The 21,135-nt window shown below is 43.4% G+C and overlaps 1 protein-coding gene and 1 pseudogene across 1 annotated transcript; both read left to right on the plus strand.

Moving 5' to 3' along the window:
- The first annotated feature begins 1,054 nt into the window (after positions 1–1,054).
- cavin2b (caveolae associated protein 2b) lies at positions 1,055–6,763 on the plus strand. Its single transcript, XM_080198806.1, has 2 exons — positions 1,055–1,938; positions 5,226–6,763. Exons 1-2 carry the CDS (start codon positions 1,453–1,455, stop codon positions 6,018–6,020), a joined length of 1,281 nt encoding a protein of 426 aa, XP_080054932.1. The 5' UTR covers positions 1,055–1,452; the 3' UTR covers positions 6,021–6,763.
- A 10,578-nt stretch (positions 6,764–17,341) lies between these two features.
- On the plus strand, positions 17,342–17,483 carry LOC145350443 (U2 spliceosomal RNA; annotated as a pseudogene).
- Positions 17,484–21,135: the final 3,652 nt, after the last annotated feature.

Raw genomic sequence — 21,135 nt, forward strand, 5'->3', positions numbered from 1 at the left:
AACAACAGTCTCAACTCACAGCAGCACGGTTAACGTCTCCAAGTTTTGACCGAAGGCCACAGATCAGAAAAGTTGATTCTCAATTCTTACTTCTACACATGCTGCCTGACCTGTTTAGTGTTCTGGATCAATGCTGCAATGATGTGTACAATAAAAAAAGTGCTGGGAGCATTCATTGGGCAGCAATCTCTGGAGAGATGAGCAGAGTTATGCAAGCTCATAGCCTTTCCTTAGAACGGCACCAAGCGATTTAACCATGTTTAAAGTATTTAATCCTGTTTAAAGTATGTAACAAATGTTGTCCCTGTTTCTCTCTCCACGGAAGCTGACTGGGCTGCTGAGTATTTTCAGCAAATTTGTGTTTCATTCCTGATTTCTAGCATGGGTAGTTTGAGTGTTTTATTGACATGCGGGAAATGTACATGTGGGAAGGACATGGAAACTTTTCGAAGTGTTTGTGTGGAAAGGTCCGTGCTGCCGCCACGAAAATTGTAGGTCGATATAGAGAAGTGCAAAAGTATTTCCATTTAAAAAAAAGTTGGTGATTGATGAATGCCGAGAATGAAAGGCGAGGCAGGCGGCCGAGTGAGCACGAATGGAGTGCTGAAAACTAAAGGTACTTTGGTAAACTATTCTGAGTAGATTACATCAGAAGCAAAATATCTCCAGCCCCTCCTGTACTTTCCATATTTCCACCGCTGGAAGCCTGCTGCCATCTGCAGGAAAATAACTTCAGTCACAACAAGGCCATCCGGGTCCAACCTTCCCAGCCAGGGCTAGAAGTTTTGGAAAGAAAACACTAACTCCCATGGTTTATTTTCAGTTCATATTTGTGTCAGTTAATCGCGCGCCTTGTGAGACTTCTCTTCAAAGTAAAAAATAAAGCTGCTGATCTCACATTGCTAGTTTTGCACTTTGTTTTGCAGAGTGGGCTGTGTAACATACAATGTGCACAAAGGTCAGTGATGTGCGCAATGTGAGGAGCGGCTGCATTTGCCCAATTTAAGTTAGCAAGATGGGAGCAGCGGGGCAGGAAAATCCCACCCAGCAGCTCGGAGCTTCCCCCCCCCCCTCTCTCCCTGCAGCCAATCGCAGCAATGGGATTCCAGCCAGCTTCCCAATCATTTGCTTTGAGAGGATCTAGGCGTTTTGCAAAAAAAAATGTTCTGGCGTTTATGGAAAAGTAGTAATAATCTCCGGGGGAGGCCAGACCCCGCCTGTAAAGACAAGAGTTACTGGGCGGACACTGTATACAAGTGCTGGAGCTTGGGAGATTTTTTTCCCGTAACTGGGTCGCTGTAGGCAAGCGGCTGTGGGAAGCAAACAGCCCCGGGGGAGGGAGAGAGAGAGCCAGGCTGAACCCAGAGAGGCAGCTTTAGTCTCTGCAGTCTGTAACTCTCTCTCTCTCTGTAAGGGAGTTGCAGAGCCGGGACTCAGCAGAGTTTGCTGAAGATGGGAGAAGACGGAGTGCAAGCGGAGAAAAGCAGCGCCCAGGCCGTGCAGGGAGGCACCGAGGCCAGCCCGCCCCCCAGTCCAAGCCTGGAGTCCAGCCCGCCCCCCAGCCCGGCTCCGGGCCCCAGCCCGGGCGAGCCGCTGCGGGACACCTCGCAGGTTAACGCCATCACCGTGCTGGCCCTGCTGGACAAGCTGGTGAACATGCTGGACACGGTGCAGGACAACCAGAAGAAGATGGAGCACCGGCAGATCGGGGTGGAGAGCTCGGTGAAAGGCATCCAGAACGACATCACCAAACTCTCCAAGAGTCACAGCACCACCAGCAACACCGTCAACAAACTGCTGGACAAGTCGCGGAAAGTCAGCAACAACGTGAAGGAGATGCGGGAGCGGCTGGACAAGCAGGCGGTGCAGGTGAAGAAACTGGAAAGCAACCAGGCACAACTGCTGAAGAAAAACAACTTCAGAGTGCTGATCTTCCAGGTGAGGCTGGGGAAGGGGCTGTCACTATGGGGGCAAACCCCCCCCCGGGCTATCTGTCACTGGGGGGCATTCCCCAGGGTATCTGTCACCGAGGGCATCTCCCAGGGTATCTGTCTGGGGGGGCATTCCCCAGGGTATGTCACTGGGGGCATCTCCCAGGGTATCTGTCACTGGGGGGGCATTCCCCAGGGTATCTGTCACTGGGGGGGCATTCCCCAGGGTATCTGTCACTTGGGGGGGGGGCATTCCCCAGGGTATCTGTCACTGGGGGGGCATTCCCCAGGGTATCTGTCACTGGGGGGGGGCATTCCCCAGGGTATCTGTCACTGGGGGGAGGCATCTCCCAGGGTATCTGTCACTGGGGGGGCATCTCCCAGGGTATCTGTCACTGGGGGGGCATCTCCCAGGGTGTCTGTCACTGGGGGGGCATCTCCCAGGGTATCTGTCACTGGGGGGCATCTCCCAGGGTATCTGTCACTGGGGGGGCATCTCCCAGGGTATCTGTCACTGGGGGGCATCTCCCAGGGAATCTGTCACTGGGGGGGGTATCTCTCAGGGTATCTGTCACTGGGGGGGGCATTCCCCAGGGTATCTGTCACTGGGGGGACATCTCCCAGGTTATCTGTCACTGGGGGGAGGCATCTCCCAGGGTATCTGTCACTGGGGGGGCATCTCCCAGGGTATCTGTCACTGGGGGGGCATCTCCCAGGGTATCTGTCACTGGGGGGGCATCTCCCAGGGTATCTGTCACTGGGGGGGCATCTCCCAGGGTATCTGTCACTGGGGGGGCATCTCCCAGGTTATCTGTCACTGGGGGGAGGCATCTCACAGGGTATCTGTCACTGGGGGGGCATCTCCCAGGTTATCTGTCACTGGGGGGGGCATCTCACAGGGTATCTGTCACTGGGGGGGCATCTCACAGGGTATCTGTCACTGGGGGGAGGCATCTGCCGGGATATCTGTCACTGGGGGGGGCATCTGCCGGGGTATTTGTCACTGGGGGGATATTCCCGGGGTATCTGTCACTGTGGGGGTATTCCCGGGGTATCTGTCACTGTGGGGGTATTCCCTGGGTATCTGTCACTGTGGGGGTATCCCGCTGTGGGCGGGGAAGATCCCCTGGGTATCTATCACTTTGTAGTTTTTAGTGACTCTCACCAAGGGATAGTCAGAAAAGTTGGAAGTTGAACGCTGTTCTAACAGAGTGAGAAACCTCAATGCTGTCAGTTATTGCTAACGTAAACTTCAGAAATTAAGCTTACAGTTTGTCAGTAAATCCCAACTCTATCTGAGCTGGCTCTAGACATTCTTTGGAGAAATAAACGCAACATGCACTGCGTGGCACACTTGGGCCTTGAAAGTCTCTCAATCAGTTCGGCAAAAGCTTCTTCGGGCGGTTTGTGTTTTGCAAGAAGACAGTTTGTCTGCATTCACATGATCCGTGTTTGAAATGTTAGCCATCTGATCAATGCGGTCCCCGCCCTAGCTTCTCAATCCTGATGGTAGTAAAGGATTTGCTTTTTTCCATTTGGCGGACTAATCTGAGTGCTTGGTGTGTGTGAGCAGGTATGGGGTGGGGTGTGCCGGCCGAACTGCCCTGAAAACATTTCTTGGGCTCCAGGGGAGGCTCGATGTAGCGAGCCAGTCACCCTGAGACCCCACTGCCCGGCGTCTGTGCTTATTTTCCAGCAAGGGTTGGGGGGAGAGATTGGGTGGCGAAGTGTATAATCGTCCTGATTCAAACTGTACAGCTCAGAACAGCTTTTTACACCCATTCCAAATGTACAGAATTAATTTGGAGATTGTGAGGCTGAGCTGACGATGATAAAAGTTTTCACTTTCCGTTCGGGCGAGTTTAGGGAACAGAGTCACAGTTCTTTTCCAATTTAAATAATTGTGGGCCGAGGTTTCTTTACAATTCTGCCTCGGTGTTTTGCTTTTGATTTCTTGCATCTTAAAGGCTTCTCTCTCGCCAACCCTCCGGATTTGATTTTGAAAAACAAGTGAGAGTACAATAATGTATAAGGAGTGGGAGGCAACTTCCATTGCGACTTTTACATATTTTGCAGAATACTTTCATCAATGGGGTTTTAATTTAAAAATTAGCCAATGCCTGAAGGTAAATAATTAGGTTCTAATTACTTGCTGATAGGTTATTTAAATTACCGTCAAGCAATTAGGAACCTCAAATATAAATAGTGTAGGAGGAGGCCATTAAGCCCATCAAGCCTGCATTGACAAAAATCTCACCCAGGCCTTATCCCCGTAATCCCATGTATTTACCATACTAATTCCCCCTGACGCTAAGGGGCAATTTTGCATGGTCAGTCGACCTAAACCTGCACATCTTTTGGGCTGTGGGAGGAAACCAGAGCACCTGGAAGAAGCCCACGTAGACACGGGGAGAATGCGCAGTGACCCGAGGCTGGAATTGACCCTGGGTCCCTGGCACTGTGAGGCAGCAGTGCTAACTGCTGTGCCACCCTACAACTGCCAGAAATGAGAATGAGTTGGACAAGGTGAGAAAAGTAATCACAACAAACAGCAGCTAATGTTATTCTGATTCTGTAGAATGCCCAGACTTTTCTGTTTCTCAGGTTCAGTCACATTTTGGTGCTTATCATTGTGTTCATAACTTGCAGTTGTCTTCTGGAGTGCTTTAATTCCTAAAATAAAGTTTATCGTGGCCTTTCTCTGAAGTTTTCACACATCCCCAGATATATGTAGTCATCGCCCTGCTGTGTGTGTGTGTGTGTGTGTGTGTGTGTGTTTTTAAGTTGTTGATTGCCTTTTTTGAGGCAGAAAATTTTCAAACAATTCAACAAAACGTGGGTGTTTAAAAATAAGCAAAAATATTGAAAAGCTAAGTGTTGTATTTTTGGATGGCACGATGGCAAGATGGTTAGTACTGCTGCGTCACAGCACCAAAGACCCAGGTTTGATTCTGACGTCGGGTCACTGTCTGCATGAAGTTTGCATGTTCTTCTTGTGTCTGTGTGGGGTTTCTTCCGGGTGCTCCAGTTTCCTCCCACACTCCAAAGATGTGCAGGTTAGATTGGCCATGATAAATTGCTCCTTGGTTTCAGGGGGATCATCAGAGTCAATATGTGGTTATGGGGATAGGATCTGGATGGGGGATTGTGGAGATATAGGCTCAATGGGTCAAATTGCCTCCTTTTGCACTGTAGATTCTATGATTTTGCTTTTTTTAATAAGACAAGAGTTTTGTTTTGGGTTGATAGGGCAGTGAACAACTACTGATTTCTATACTTGATGAATCATTGCAGGACGAAGCAGAGATCCCAGCCAGTGTCTTTGCTGAAAAGCCCAAAGAAGATATGGCAGTGGAAGGATGTGTGGATGAGAATAAAGCAGTGGAAGATATCCCTCGATCACTGGACCTGTCCTCGGATGAAGACATCCATGAAGGTGAAGACGATGAGATACACGATGGGGAAAAATCTGAAAAGCTGGAGCAATCTAGGGCTGCCAAGATCAAGAGATCAAGTATGAAGAAAGTCGATAGCATCAAGAAAGCATTTTCCCGGGAGAATATTGAGAAAAGGATGAATAAGTTTGGCACCAAGATTGTGTCTCCGGAAAGGCGAGAGAAGATTAAGAAGTCGCTTACCCCAAATCAACAGAAACCACAGACAGCCAAGTCCTCCAGCTTCAAAGTCACCCCTATGACTTTCAAGGTGAAAAAGGTTAGGAATGGGGAGACCCCGCCGCAGAGCCCCAGTGACACGGTAGTTACTCTGGAAGCCGATCCGTCAGGTCCCCCTGAAGACAGCGATTTCCCTGAAGTGCACTTGGGTCCCAACATTTTAGCACCTGAAGAGGTTAAAGAGGTGGCAGAAAATGCAGAGGAGGAAATGAAGGAGGCAGAATTGGTGATGGGAAGCAGTAACGGCCAAGGCGTCATGATGAAGGCAGAAAGCACAGAGGAAGCGGAGATTCTGTTGGATACACTGCCCGAAGACCAACAAGAAGGCCAAGTGAAACATATAGGGCCAAATATAGAGCTGCACATTGAGGAGCCAGACGAGCCCGCTGTTCTGCAGATAAAGCAAACAGCTTGAAGAGTGGATCAATGAACCTCCATTTATATACAGAAATCATGCTTACGATAGTTACTATTTGCTACTATAACCCCATGAGGATTGCCCTGTTAGATCAGAGGAACTGGAGCATGTTGGGAGAGGGAAAGTGAAAGGTAAATGATTAGAGAGTAACAGATACGAACAAATGGCACTGGGCTGTGTTTATACAAGTGTGTATTTGGCGAGGAAGCAAAAATGGTTAAAATCCTTTGGACAAAGTTTGTTACTTGGGTTTTGCAAGATGTAAAACAGATGCCAAAAACAATTTACATTTTAATTATTTGAAATATATCTATTTCATACATACAAATACTCTATTTTGATTCATAGCTGCAAGCTCGTTTGGTAAATGCCAATTTCCTAACAAAAATTGCAAAAAATTGTACAAAACACTGACAACTCAAAGAAACTGCCTAAAAAGGAAATAGTACTGTATCCTCACTCCCTATATAAATGTAAGCAGATCAGCTGCCCCAATACTGACCGGTGTCATTTCATGGTCTATGCAATGCAGCTAAATTCCAGCTTCTTTTATCTACCTACTGCTGATTGAGGAAAGCTTTTTTGAGATAAATTGCTGCAATAAATATATAAGCTGCTAATTTTCACATGTAATATATTGCTTTGTGAGCATTCTTACTGTTATTTTCAGTTTGCTATTAAAAGAAAGCCAAAAATGTTCTTTATCACAATTAAATATTCAAATAAAAAATAAAACTGGATTCCTGCCTGTTATTCCTTGCTAACATAGCATTATTTGATTTGCTTTATTATCATGTATGTTAGTATATAGTGAAAAGTATTGTTTTAGAACATTACAGCGCAGTACAGGCCTTTCGGCCCTCAATGTTGCGCTGACCAGTGGAACCAATCTAATGACCCTCTAACCTAAATTATTCCAACACTATCCATGTATCTATCCAATGACCATTTGAATGCCCTTAAAGTTGGCAAGTCCACTACTCCAGCTGCAGGCAGGGCATTCCACGCCCTTACTACCCTCTGAGTAAAGAACCTACCTCTGACATCCACCCTATATTTATCACCACTCAATTTAAAGCTATGTTTTTTGCGTACTATACAGACAAAGCATACTATTCGTAGAGAAGGAAAGGAGAGGATGCATAATGTAGTGATAGCTAGGATGTAGAGAAAGATTAACTTAAAATAAGGCATATTAATTGATGTTTCTTTTCTAACACCTAATGGTGCACAAGGCACTCTTCCATCTGTTCCCATGGCAATGTTTTCTTCTCTGGAACAGTTTGCTAGCCTATCATCAGAGGCTTAAAGCTTGAAGGGCACCACTTTGCATCAAGCATGGCTGACCTGGAGTCTCTCCCGCTCTTACCACTTGCTATTGGCATGTTGGAAGGATTTTGCAGGTTAATACACAACCTGTTTGACCATGTTAAGAATGCACCTTCCTTGGCCATGAGGTCCTAAGCTGCCCGCTACACCACAAGATGGCCTCATGATATTAATTGGCCACTGTTTATTTCAAAGTCCATGTAGAGTTTCTACATTTGTGCTTAATTCTCTTGTGGTTATGTTTGTTAGCCAGATTAATTGATGATCGTTTCAAATACACCGAGTCTGATGGTGATAAGCAACAGAACACTTAAACGTGTTAGTGACAGTTTCAGCACTGATGCACATCTTCAAGAGGTGGATCATGTAAAATATTGTTTATTTACCTGCATTTCTATGTAATATAGGAGGCTGTGTTGACAAGCAGTGATTGTCAAAATTAGATACCACTTCCTATAGGATCACACATTAATCACAACTGTATTGCTGTACCTGTACAATCTGAAATTTGACTAAGTTGTATTATAAAACTGCCAGATCAGCACTGTAGATATGGAATAAACTTTACCTTTTAAAAGAGCTTTACCTTTTTTGCCCCTTTAACAGGGAACATTGCGATTGAATCATTATAGTAAGGAAATGTGCTGTACCTTTTGTGTTGAACACAAGTAACTTGTATTTATTTACAATCTTTAATGTAGAAAAAGAGAGTCAAGGTCATTGCAGAAGTGGAAGGGATGGAGAATGTAAAGATGTTCTTATGAGGGGTTACTGATAACCTGAAAACTGGTGGGTTTTGAGATCAGGAGATCCCATGGCCTTGGAGGATTGAAGGCAAGTTTGTGAAAGCAATAAGAGTATTATGACCAGATGAGAGACAGTAAACTGGTTCCCTGCTATTTAGCATCCTTGGTTGATCATAAGAAAGGTTTAAATTTATTTCCCATGCAGATACACCTTTTCCAAATTTGTCTTTACTATTTAGTAAAAAGCCACTCAAACATAGTCAAAGATCAACTTTATTGACCACTCATAACATCATAGAGTGAAGAAGAGGCCCTTTGGCCCATCGCGTCTGCACTCAACCCGTGGAAATAAAACAAGTATGATGTCACATATACAAGTATAAGGAAAAAGGAAAATTCAGTCCAATAAGAGAAAATGTAAACGAGTTAAATTTCCTTTGAGGCGTACATTGTTAAACATTATGACTGATTTAGGTTAGCTGGTTTCTTCGATGTAGTCACATGCAGAAGATGTTGCAATTCTTAGGAGAACTCAGTTCATTGATAGCTTTCTGTTATGTTGACATTTCAAACAAATTAATTCACTTGTTCCGAAAGGGGGAGAACTCTTTGGCCTTTCTGTTCTGCTGAAGTCTCTCGCTAAAGTATCTGCTCCAATGACCTGCCTCTGGTTTGGTTAAACCAATTCTTAAAGTCCTACTGGCTGTATTTTCTAGAGGAATTTGATTACAGTCTTCTGTAATCATTTTGTTGCAGAACAGATAATCACATTTTTGATGTCTCAGAAACTTTTGATGGGTTTCAAAACTGTGAAAACCGACCGGAGACTGTGTATGTGTGTGCGTGTTGTGGCGAGGGGGGGGTTAGGTGGTGAGGTCTTTCACACTGCACAAGGGGTTTGTGTGCCTGTTCCCATTTGGAAAGTTGTGTATCCTGGCTGCCTAACAACCCCCATTGTCTTAATAAGATTACAGTTTATTAAAATCTAGCACTTTGCATTTTCAAATCTCCTCCCTCGTGATGAATTTCAATGGATATGTAAATTAAGAGTTTTTTTTGCTCACCTGTTCTTTGGAAGGTGGCCTTGCATTGTAAAGTAGTTCCTTCCAAAAATCATTCCAAAAACAAAGGCTGAAATTTTCCCGTCCTGCCCACCACGGGAATTGTAGCAGGCAGGACAGAAAATTTGGCGAACCATGGAGCGAGCGCGGCTGGAAAATCCTGCCCAAAGGGTTTTGATACATGATAAAGAGGTGGATGCACAATGGGCCAAGAAGTGCCTCATGTTCTGAAGAGGTTGTAAGCTATAAATGATTACTGAGATAAGAAATAAGTCCATCAAGCGTCTAGGATGTGAATGTGAAATTGGAGTGGTTAGCTGATAGTTAACAATATTTGTGCTGGATGAAGAGGAACAGTGATCAGAGGAAATAAGATCATGATTACCCTTCTCAAGGGCAATTAGAGATGGGCAATAAATGCTATCTTAGCTAGAGATGCCCACATCCATGAAAGCATAAAGAAAAATGACATGAAGCTACTGTAGCTGTGACAGATCAATCCAGATTATTGTTGGCAGTGTTTAATTTATAGCACTCTGTGCAACAAGCCACTATTAATAAATAACTGCTACCATAAAGGTTATCATGCAGGGTGATTCATTGTTACATCACTGTATTTTAAAGGATCAATTATACCAAGTAATGCAAAAGTCTTCTCATAGAGTAAGAGTGCCATCTACTGACTGAACTACACACTTCACTATTAATATCCCAAGACTCCATAAGGCAATACTTCAAGTTCCATATTACTTGTACAAAGTCATTGTGTATGGAGTATTGTATTTTATTTATAAATTGTATTTTATTTATAAATCAGCAAGTTGCCCAAGGCCAGTCTCATGTCGTTCCACCTTGTAAAAAAAACAGTTGAGTGACTTGACCCCTCTGTCATTGCAAACTACTGCCCCATCTCCAGCCTTCCTTTCTCTTCAAAGTTCTGGAATATGTTGTCACTTTCCCAAAATGTGTGCCCAACTTTCCCAAAATTACATGTTTGAAATTCTCTGAACAGGTTTTTGCCCTTGCTACGTTACTGAAACAGCACTTACCAAAGTTACAAATGGTATGTGACTGTGACAAAGGTGAACTATCCCCATTATTATTCTTGTGTTATCTGCCCCCAGTGGTTCTCTCCCATCATCCATCTGGGTGGGACTGCACGCCCTTGGTTCCACTCTTATCCATGGCGTCATCACCACCTTCCTGCCAGCTCCCCATAACCCTTCATCCCGTTATGAACTAAAAACCTATTTATCTCCTCCTCAAATTTGTTTAGTATTCTGGCATCCGCTATTTCTGGGGTCAAGAATTCCACAGATTGACAACCCTTTGAATGAAGTAATTCCTCTTCATTTCTGTTTTAAATCTGCCACCTTAGCCAAAGGTGCACTAGCTTAGCCAAAAACTATGGCTTCTCATTCTAGAATATCCAACAGGGGGAAATATCCATTCTATCTCCTTTAGCATTTTATGTACTTCAATTAAATCTCCTCTCATTTCAATTGAGTATTGGCTTGAAGTGCTCAATCTCTGTAAGACCAAGCCCCTCATCCCTGGGATCAATCTAGTAATCATACAGCACAGAAGAAGACCATTCACTCTATCATCCCTTTGCTGGCTATTTAATGATGTTATCCAATTAATTCCATCAGCTGCAACCCTGTTTTGTTTTAAGTATTTATCAAATTGTCTTTTGAGACTTGTTACTCATGCTTCAACCATCCTGCCAGGCAGCAGGTGACAACTTGCTGAGTAAAAATGTTTCCTAATGTTACTGCTGGTTCCGCACTCACCTAAGATGTATGCCCACTCCTTACTTATCCTTCTGCCACTGGAAACAGTTTCTCCTCATTTACATAAAGCGCCAAGATTTTAAATACCTCTATCAAATCTTCCCTGCTCTAAGGAGAACAAACCCAGCTTCTTCAACCCCTCCACATACCTGAACTTCTTCAGCTCTGTGGTTGTTTTAGTAAACCTCTGCACCCTCTTTAAATCCTTGACATCCTTCCTAAAGTGCACTACCTGGAATTGAACATAATACATCAGCTGAAGCCTAACCAGTGTTTTGTAAAGATTGTACTCTATGCATCTATTAATGAAACCAAGGATCCCATACATTTGTAAACAGCCTCTGCAACTTGTCATTGCCACCTTCAGGTTTCTCTGTCTCGTGTAAAGTTGTATAATTTCACTTAAGTTGCCGCTCCCCATTTCCTGATCAAATCTTATCACATCACATTTCTGTGCTAAATTTCATGTGCCTTATGTCTTCCCATTTTATCTGTCCTTGTTGTCCTGGAGTCTGTTCACATCCTGCTTATATTTGTTACATTTCTGAGTTTTGTGAACTCATTGCTTAGGTAGCTAGCAGACCTTGTGAGCATATGAAAAGGAGGTGCCCTTGCAAAGATAATTAGAATTGAAAATTCTGGATAGCTGAGGTGAAACGTATCACACATATGTTAACGTATTTTTTAAAAAGCAGTCATAATACCAATATACATGAACACTCACCAGATCATAGACTCCCTACAGCACAGGCAACCATTTGGCCCATCAAATCTGCACCAACTCTCTGACAACAATATCTTACCCAGGCTCTCTCCTCCATCCTATCCCTCTAATGCCACACACGTATTATGGCCAGTCCACCTAAACTACACATTTTACTCACCTGATGAAGGAGCAATGCTCCAAAGGCTTGAGATTCCAAAGAAACCTGCTGGACTTTAACCTGGTGTTGTGAGACTTCTTTTTGTGCACAACCCAGTCCAATGGCTAAGTGAATAGGCGAGGATCTGGCAGATGGAGTATAACATTGGCAAGTGTGAGGTTATCCACTTTGGAAGGAATAATTGTAAAATGGAATATTATTTAAATAGTGAAAAAATTACAACATGCTACGATGCAGAGGGACCTGGGGGTCCTTGTTCATGAATCGCAAGAACTCAGTTTTCAGGTGCAGCAGGTGATCAAGAAGGCAAATGAAATGTTGACCTTTATCACGAGGGGAGTGGAGTATAAAAGCAGGGAGGTCTTGCTGCAACTGTACAAGGTACTGATGAGGCTCAACTACAGTACTGTGTGCAATGTTGGTCCCCTTATTTATGAAAGGATATTTTGGCCTTGGAGGGAGTACAGAGAAGGTTCACCAAGTTGCTACCGGAGATGAAAGGGTTGGCTTATGAGGAGAGATTGTGTGGATTGGACCTGTACTTGTTGGAGTTTAGAAGGCTGAGGGGGATCTTATAGAGACATATAAGATAATGAAGGGCCTAGACAGGATAGAGGCAGAGAGATTATTTCCACTTAGAAAGGAAACAAGAACTAGAGGGCACAGCCTCAAAATAAGGGGGAGTCAATTTAGAACAGAGTTGAGGAGGAACTTCTTCTCTCAGAGGGTAGTGAATCTTTGGAATTCTCTGCCCATTGAAGCAGTGGAGGCTACCTCGTTAAATATGTTTAAGTCATAGGTAGATAGATTTCTGATCAATAAGGGAATTAAAGGTTATGGGGAGCAGGTGGGTAAGTGGAACTGAATGACTATCAGATCAGCTATGATCTTATTGAATGGCGGAGCAGGCTCGAAGGGCTAGATGGCCTACTCCTGCTCCTATTTCTTATGATCTTATGTTCAATGCAGGCTTCTCCACATCAACACATTTTTGGTTTGTGGGAGAAAGCTGAAGCACCTGGAGCAAAAACCCAAACCCATAGAGACGCAGGGAGAATGTGCACACAGGCCAGAATCAAATCCAGGTCCTAGGGATTGAGGGACAGCAGTGCTAACAACTGTGCCACCCATATAATTCCCTCCAGCTTATAAAACAATTTTTCATTGACCCCTGTTTCCTGTCCCTTAACCAATTTTGTGCCCAAGCTGGCACAATTCAATCACAAATGCAAGCAGACATCTCTACCACTACTTTCAATGTCTGCCTGTGAGGTTTGATTGTAGACCCCCCAATGTACAGTCATTTGTACTCCAGCACTATGCCTAACACCTTTATTGAGGAAGTCTAGTTCAAAAGTCACTAAAGCTGGAATTCAAACACAGATTGTCCAATACCTGGAGCTAACACAGTCTCAAAATTAAGGTATACTCAAAAGTAACAGGCACGTACGGGGAAGGAGGATTTCATCCAGTAAGTGTAAGTTGGAATAAAATGTAATTACTTTTGAATGAAAACACCACAAAATTAACCAAGGAATTTAACATGATGGATATCAATAAAAACAAAGCAAATGTGATAAGGCAAATACAAAATAAGAATTGGGTCACTTTTTTTCTTGAGAATGATGAATTGAGAATGCTGATCTGTTTTGTTGGATGGAAATCTGTAACTGACTTTGTGAGCAAATATCAACGATAACCACTACCATCGGACCAGCCAGTTTTGTTGGATGGAAGCAGGCTGACTCTGGACAGGACGGTAGAATTTAAGCCAGTGGTGTTTTTTATCCTAAAACTTGTGAAAGAAAGCTGTAAATATATCTGCACTCCCTGCCCCCACATCACTCAAAGGACTGTACGGTCTGCCTCAGGTTTATTGCCACTATGACTATCAAAAATATCTCCCTATTGCAGCAGGACACAGTGCTCCTTAATAGATAAGAGGGAAAGCAAAAATGCTGGATCTCAGATGCTGTTGGAATAAATACTGCCTCCGCCTCTTATTGGCGGTGCTAACTCCTAATCGAGTTTTTTGAAAAGGTGACCAAAGAGGTGGATAAGGGTAAGGCAGTTGACGTGGCATATATGGATTTTAGCAAAGTGTTTGATAAGGTTCCCCATGGTAGGCTACTGCAGAAAATGCAGATGCATGGGATTGAGGGTGATTTAGCAGGTTGGATCAGGGATTGGCTAGCTGATAGAAGACAGAGGGTGGTGGTTGATGGGAAATATTCAACCTGGAGTTCAATTACAAGTGGTGTACCTCAGGGATCTGTTTTGGGGCCACCGCTGTTTGTCATTTTTATAAATGACCTAGATGAGGGTGTAAATTTGCTGACGGCACCAAAGTCGGAGGAGTTGTAGACAGTGAGGATGGATGTTACCGTTTGCAGAGGGACATAGATAAGCTGCAGAGCTGGGCTGAGAGGTGGCAAATGGAGTTTAATGCGGAAAAGTGTGAGGTGATTCACTTTGGTAAGAGTAACAGGAGTACAGAATATAGGGCTAATGGAAGGACTCCTGGTAGTGTCGACGAGCAGAGAGATCTCGCTGTACATATGCACAGATCCCTGACAGTTGGCACCCAGGTTGATAAGGTTGTTAAGAAGGCGTACGGTGTGTTAGTTTTTATTGGTAGAGGGATTGAATTTCAGAGCCGTGAGGTCATGTTACAACTGTACTGGTGCGGCTGCACTTGGAGTATTGCGTGCAGTTCTGGTCACCGCATTATAAGAAGGATGTGGAGGCATTGGAAAGGGTGCAGAGTAGGTTTACCAGGATGTTGCCTGGTATGGTGGGAAGGTAAGGCTGAGGGACTTGAGGTTATTTTCGTTAGAAAGAAGAAGGTTAAGAGGTGACCTAATTGAGGCATATAAGAGGGTTAGGTAGGGTGGAAAGTGAGAGCCTTTTTCCTCGGATGGTGATGGCTAACACAAGGGGACATAGCTTTAAATTAAGGGGTGGTAATTATAGGACAGATGTCAGAGGTAGGTTCTTTACACAGAGGGTAGTAAGGGTATGGAATGCCCTGCCTGCAGCAGTAGTGGACTTGCCAACTTTAAAGGCGTTCAAATGGTCAGTGGATAGGCATACGGATAACATTGGAGTAGTTTAGGTTAGAGGGTCATTAGATTGGTTCCACTGGTTGGCGCAACATCGAGGGCCAAATGGCCTGTACTGAGCTGTAATGTTCTATGTTGTAACGCAATGATAACCGCAAATTTACATATTTTTTTCTGCCCCGCACACTATCAGTAGCCATATATTTTCCGTCCCCTTTTGTCAAGAAAGTTGAGATGAGTAAGATGCAATGCACAATATTTGCTGCCCTCCAGTGACTTGTAAGAATATCGGTTATGGCGCTCACTGTAACATTACACACAGCCCGATTACCTTCTATCACCAACCAGACTGTTCTGTGAGTGAGAAACACATAACGGCGGAATTTATAAGATTTCATGTTCCAGCCTCACCTTAAACTCTCACAGCTTCCCCCAGGCTCTATGCAGCCCGTTTTCCAAATACAGCCTGGGTCTCTTAGTTAGAAGCATGAATATCCTTTCTTAAGGTCCAAACAGTGAAATTTCTGTGTCCAGCTGAGCCCAAACCTTGTCTCTCAAACTGCACAGACCTAGCCCTCGTTAGGTGAAAATATTTCTATTTCCCAAGGCGGAGAGCTATGACACAACAGCCAAAATAAAACAGTATGTTTCTCAGTGGTGTGATCAAAGAAATGGAACTTAATATTAACCGAGGAAAGGGCAAGTTAGAGGGTTTAGCATTAACTTTGGCCATTCAGCTCCTCGAATCTACTCCGCCACTCAATTCGATCATCCGGACCTCAACTCCATTTTTGGGTCTCCTGAACTAAATTGTAGGGCACAGTAAGAAGTCTCACAACACTAGTTAGGCTTTAACCTGGTCTTGTGAGACTTCTTACTCTGCTCACCCCAGTCCAACGCCAGCACCTCCACATAACAAATTGTAGGGTGACAAGGGATGTAAGCGATGGATTTAAAGGACAAATATTAGTTCAGAACAAGAGCTGTTTCATCCCCAAGCTAATGCCTCGTTAGCCACCCAGTCCTTTAATTGTAATTCCATTGGACCATCTTGGGTTAAATATTTTCAAAATAAAGGCTTGGTTAGCATCTCTATAGTACAATCACTCTTCTCAGTATACAAGTACCGCGTTTCTCAAAGAAACTTGGTGCCCCACCAGTAGTTATTTTGGAGAGTTTCTACAGGTTCCAACACTGGGATTTCAGTCTGCACAGCCCCAAACACCAGGTGGAATGTGTTCATTATAGCTCCACGCTGTCTACAATCTCCTCCAACCCTCCAGAAAACACTGGATAAAAGCAAATAACTGCGGATACTGGAATCTGAAACCAAAAAGGAAAATGCTGGAAAACCTCAGCAGGTCTGTCAAAGCTTTGACAGTCATCTGGATTTGAAACGTCAGCTCTTTTTTCTCCTTCCAGATGCTGCCACATCTGCTGAGATTTTCCAGCATTTTCTCTATTTGTCTTTACAGAACACTTCTTACCGTCGCTTCTGGCCTTTCAAACCCACCCGATTTTTACCCATCCGTTTCGGACAGCCTCGGCCCCCACCCCCCCAGGGTCTTGCATTCTCTCCCTGAACCATCTTCCTTTCAGAAACGACTTTCAAATCTGGCTCTGAGTTATTGCTTTTATACCTCAGTGTCTGCTGTATGGACCAGTGGCATTTTCTTTGTCTGATAGTGCTCACGTGAAAGTCCTCGCATTTTACTCAGGGTAAAGATTGTATAAACCGATTTGTAGAAAATAACTGCCCGGGATTACTCCTTAAGACCCCGGGAGGGGAGGGGGCGGGAAACAACAGGGATGGTATGCCCAGTAATACGACCTCAACATTGCCTCTACTGTAAGGAAGAGTGAAGAGACAGGAAAGATCACTTAAATCAGCATTTGACATCAAGAACCATGTAGCAATGTCTGCCGATCCACCAAAGTCTACTGGATGTAGCGTGTCTCGCATTTAAATAATGCTCCCTACAGTAAGGTTTAATGACACGTCCAACTGTAAGAAAGAAAAGAACAGGTTAAAATATTCCAGACAGTCACCCTTTAAACAAGGTAAATAGTGTTCCACCTGCTCGCCGTTCGTGTGTGGCCGCACTTCCCAAGCAAAACAAATTGCTGCAAATTTTACTGAACACCAGCAATGCTCCCACCGAGCACAACAGAAGCAGCTGGGATAGCCAGCTAACATCCACGTTGATGGAAAAATATAAAAGCGTAAAAGTGGAGGAAATAAATGCTGCAAAGCTCAGTCGCCATCTGCTGGGGAGACCATGTCACCCGAGGAAACCTTCCCAGCATTTCCCAAGTATACTTCAAATCGCCAAGTTCATTTAAAGGTGAAAAGCGCGCACGCACACACACACACACATAACTGTTGTTCACTCATCGACATTACGCGGCTTCTCACAATTTATATCGATTAACTAACGAATGCCTCGCTTCTCAGCCTTTTGGCTAAGAGCAAGTGTAGTATTGACATGCTGAGCTTGGTTGAAGTCATTAGGTTACATTTTAGCTTCATTTGAAGCAATTTTTTAAAGCGGCATCTCAGCCTTTTGGCTAAGATGCCAATGAGATCAAGCCTTGAAGGAGGAGCTATACCTACTCCAGTCAGCTTGGACCATGTAGATCAAGCCCAAGGCAAGTGGTGAGAGCCCTGTCTTGTCAGGTTGGATTGGAAATGTTCCAACTTGTTGGGACTTTGAATTGGATTTAATTTGACTTTATTGGATTGGAATAAAGATTTTTAAAAACTAACAAATACCTACAGTCCAGGAAGCCATCCACCCCACATAGGCCCTATCACCATAACTTCACCTTTTTATCCCACTAATCCTCTAATTTGAACTTCCTAACCCACTGCCTACAATCAGTAAGGACAGGCAACATCATCACCGCCAACATCTTCCTCAACACCCAGAACTCTGTGTCTTCAGCCCCTCACTACACTCCTTATATACCTAAGGCTCACTGGTCAAATTTCCCTCTAACTTGATTCTCAAGTTTGCTGATGACGCCACTGTAGTGGGTTGGATCTCAAACAATGAGACAGGATACAGGAAAGAGATCAAGAATTTTGTGAACTGGTGCGAGAATAATCTTTTCTCAATGTCAACAAAACAGATGGTCGTGGACTTCAGGAAGCATAGTGAGGGACATGTCCTTTCTACATCAATGGGAATAAAAGTAGTTATGGTCAAGAGCTTCATCAACAATCTGTCTTGGTCCTTCCAACACCTCTACTTTCTCAGAAGACTAAGGAAATTTGGCATGTCCAGTACACCTCTCACCAATTTTTACAGATGGACTATAGAAAGTATTCACTCTGGTTGTATCACAGCTTAGTATGGCTCCTGCTCTGTCCAAGACTTCAAGAAACTACAAAAGGGTCTTAAACGAAGACCAGTTCATCACTCTGCCTCCCAACTATTGACTCTGTCTACACTTCCACTGCCTCAGAAAAGTGGCATAATTAAGAGTGCCACACACCACAGACATACTCTCTTCCACTTTCCATCAGGAAAAAGACAGAACTCTGAGGACATGTACCAACCAACTCAAGAACAGTTTCTTCCCTGCTACCATCAGATTTTTGGATGGAACTACCTCGCATTAAAGTTGATCTTTCTCTACCAAGACTAACACTACAATCTCTCCTTCTCTATGACCAGTATGCTTTGACTGTGTAGCATACAATACTTTTCACTGTATACTAATACGTGACAATAATAAATCAATAACCTACACATCTTGGGACACCAAAGCAGCAATTTAACATGGTCAACGTCTCTAACCTGCACACCTTTTGACTGTGGCAGGAAACTGGAGGGAACCCACACAGACACAGGCAGAATGTTCAAACTCCACATAGTCACCCAAAGCCACAATTGAACTCAGGTCCCCAGGTCAGGAACAGCAGTGCTAACCACTGGGCTCATATGGCACCATACCATTTGTCACATGTATTGTCAAATGCATTGGGGTGGGGGTTTAAAAATTCATATTTTCTTGCAGTGTATTTAACATTGCTCATGTTCACTGTACTTTGGCCAGGAGATTTCCAAATCATTAACTAACTTATCATCCAGATTCTTCACATGGAAACATACAGCAATATTCTCCCTCCACTGGGCCTTCCAAATGCAAGGAATTAAGGACCATTATATAAAAACTATAGTAGAACCACTCAATTTTTTTAAAGACATAAACCACCACTCACAATCACTTCATTTGGCTGGCTGCACTATCACTTCTTGAGGGAACTATTCAGGGGATAGTTAGCGCACATTTCATCAGCATCTGAAAAACTGCAGTAGTTTGCACTCCCTGCTATAAAACACATGCCGTTTCATCGTAACTCTTCTGTACACCCCTCCCAACTTTTGCATCTTATCACATCCACACTGACAGCGAGAACTATAACTCTCACAAAGCATTCCAAACCTAGTTCTTCATCATCCAGAAATGGCAATAGTATGGTTTTATAAGTGCTATCTTTATACCATTCATAATTTGTACATGTACTTTTGTCAACGCCCAGCAAAAGTGCTTTGGTGATATTACAGATATAGAAAACCAGCCTAATAGATTTAATTAGCTATCTTGACCAGAAGTCCAAGCTGTGATCGCCACTCATCAGATTTCAGGTACAGCAATAACAAGTGCATTACAAAAAATCTTAGCAGCTTTGGATTATGAAGGGTCACAATAAATGCTTCATATCTTACTCCCCTAGTGTGGCAGCCCTGGTGCAAGTCAGCAGTGATGGAAGCCATGCATCAAACCTGGAGCAGAAATCGAAAATAACATGCATAAATCTAAACCCCTTCTCTTAAGCAGTGCAATTCAGTATTTATAAATAAATTTAAGGGGCTTCCTGACTAAACCTACACTGTAAAGCAAAACTGATTCAAGTATTTAAAAGAAAAATCAATCTGGTACAAATCAGCCTGTATTTAAAACCTTGCCTATTTCTTTGTTAAATGGTATTAGAATTCCCATTTCTCATCACTACAGAAATTCATAAAGTCCATTTGCTGTAATGCATTATTGTAGCAGATTGAATGTTTAAGCCAACTTTAAATGTTCATTTTTGCATCATGCCAATTTCCCCAACCACTAGCTTTAACATGTCCCACACCTTCAGCAGAAAATAATTTCCACCATCCTTGTAGACTTTCCAGTTGTTCCAAATTTAGCATTGGTGGATATGGATTTTCAAATTCAGTCTCAAAAGGCTGTTACCAGTCTCTCTGCAGAATTGAAGGAGTTTTATTAACCTAGTACAGATTGACAAAATAAATCGACACCCTGGAGGCTTGTTGCACATTTTTGTGCAAATAGATAAAAAAGAACAAACCTGAACTTGCATAATACCTTTTACATATTCAGGACAGCCAATGAAGCACTTTCAAGTTGTAGTCAGTGTTGTAACGTAGGCAAATGTGGTAGCTAATTCATTCCAAGTCCCAGAGAAAATGAAATATGCTGGCTGAGACAAATGTTGGATAGGGCACTAGAATAACTGTTCTGCTCTTCAAATCGTGCAATAGGAACATTCACATTCACCCAAGGGAACAGTCCTGGCCTCAATTTATCAGAGCTGTAACACTGACAGTGTAGCATTCAGGATAGTGCAGTGACAGTGTAATTCAAATATCTAGAGTAGGATTTGGATCATTGCTTAAAAATGGACAGAATATGAAAGCAGTAGTGAGCCAGGCAGCTTCGTCTGGAAACAAAAACATAAATTATTTCCATAGCTAAGAATGCTATAATGTCTAAGCATAGGAAATGTCTCAAGGATGTCTGTGTATACACATTAAAACTTGTGCATAAACATGTTAAATCTGATCTATAAAATTAAGAGTCATACATTCAGACAATTACAAGCATTTGTGGCAATAAATACTAAAAGCCTTGCTGTCATTTCAGATCCAACGTTGAGGAGGTATATTTAATTACTGCAGTATATTGCTCCATGTTATAGCTGATGCCCAAAAAAAAAATTTAAGTTTCAGAATACCGTTTCCCCTTGTGCTTTGAACTCGGACATTCCCTCTCCTCCTCCCTCCAAGCAGCATTTTGTCTTAACCATCCTGTCCCCAACATATTGGGAAGAGATTTATGATTGACAAAGATAACTGATGCCAACTATCCTGCATTCCTCAATTTATTGCAGCAGGCCACTCAAAGAAGCATGGTTGAACAGAATAGTCCAACTGAACT

The sequence above is a fragment of the Carcharhinus amblyrhynchos genome, chromosome 11 (genome assembly GCF_965287045.1).
Source record: "Carcharhinus amblyrhynchos chromosome 11, sCarAmb.v2.hapA, whole genome shotgun sequence".
Classification (NCBI taxonomy): Eukaryota; Metazoa; Chordata; class Chondrichthyes; order Carcharhiniformes; family Carcharhinidae; genus Carcharhinus; species Carcharhinus amblyrhynchos.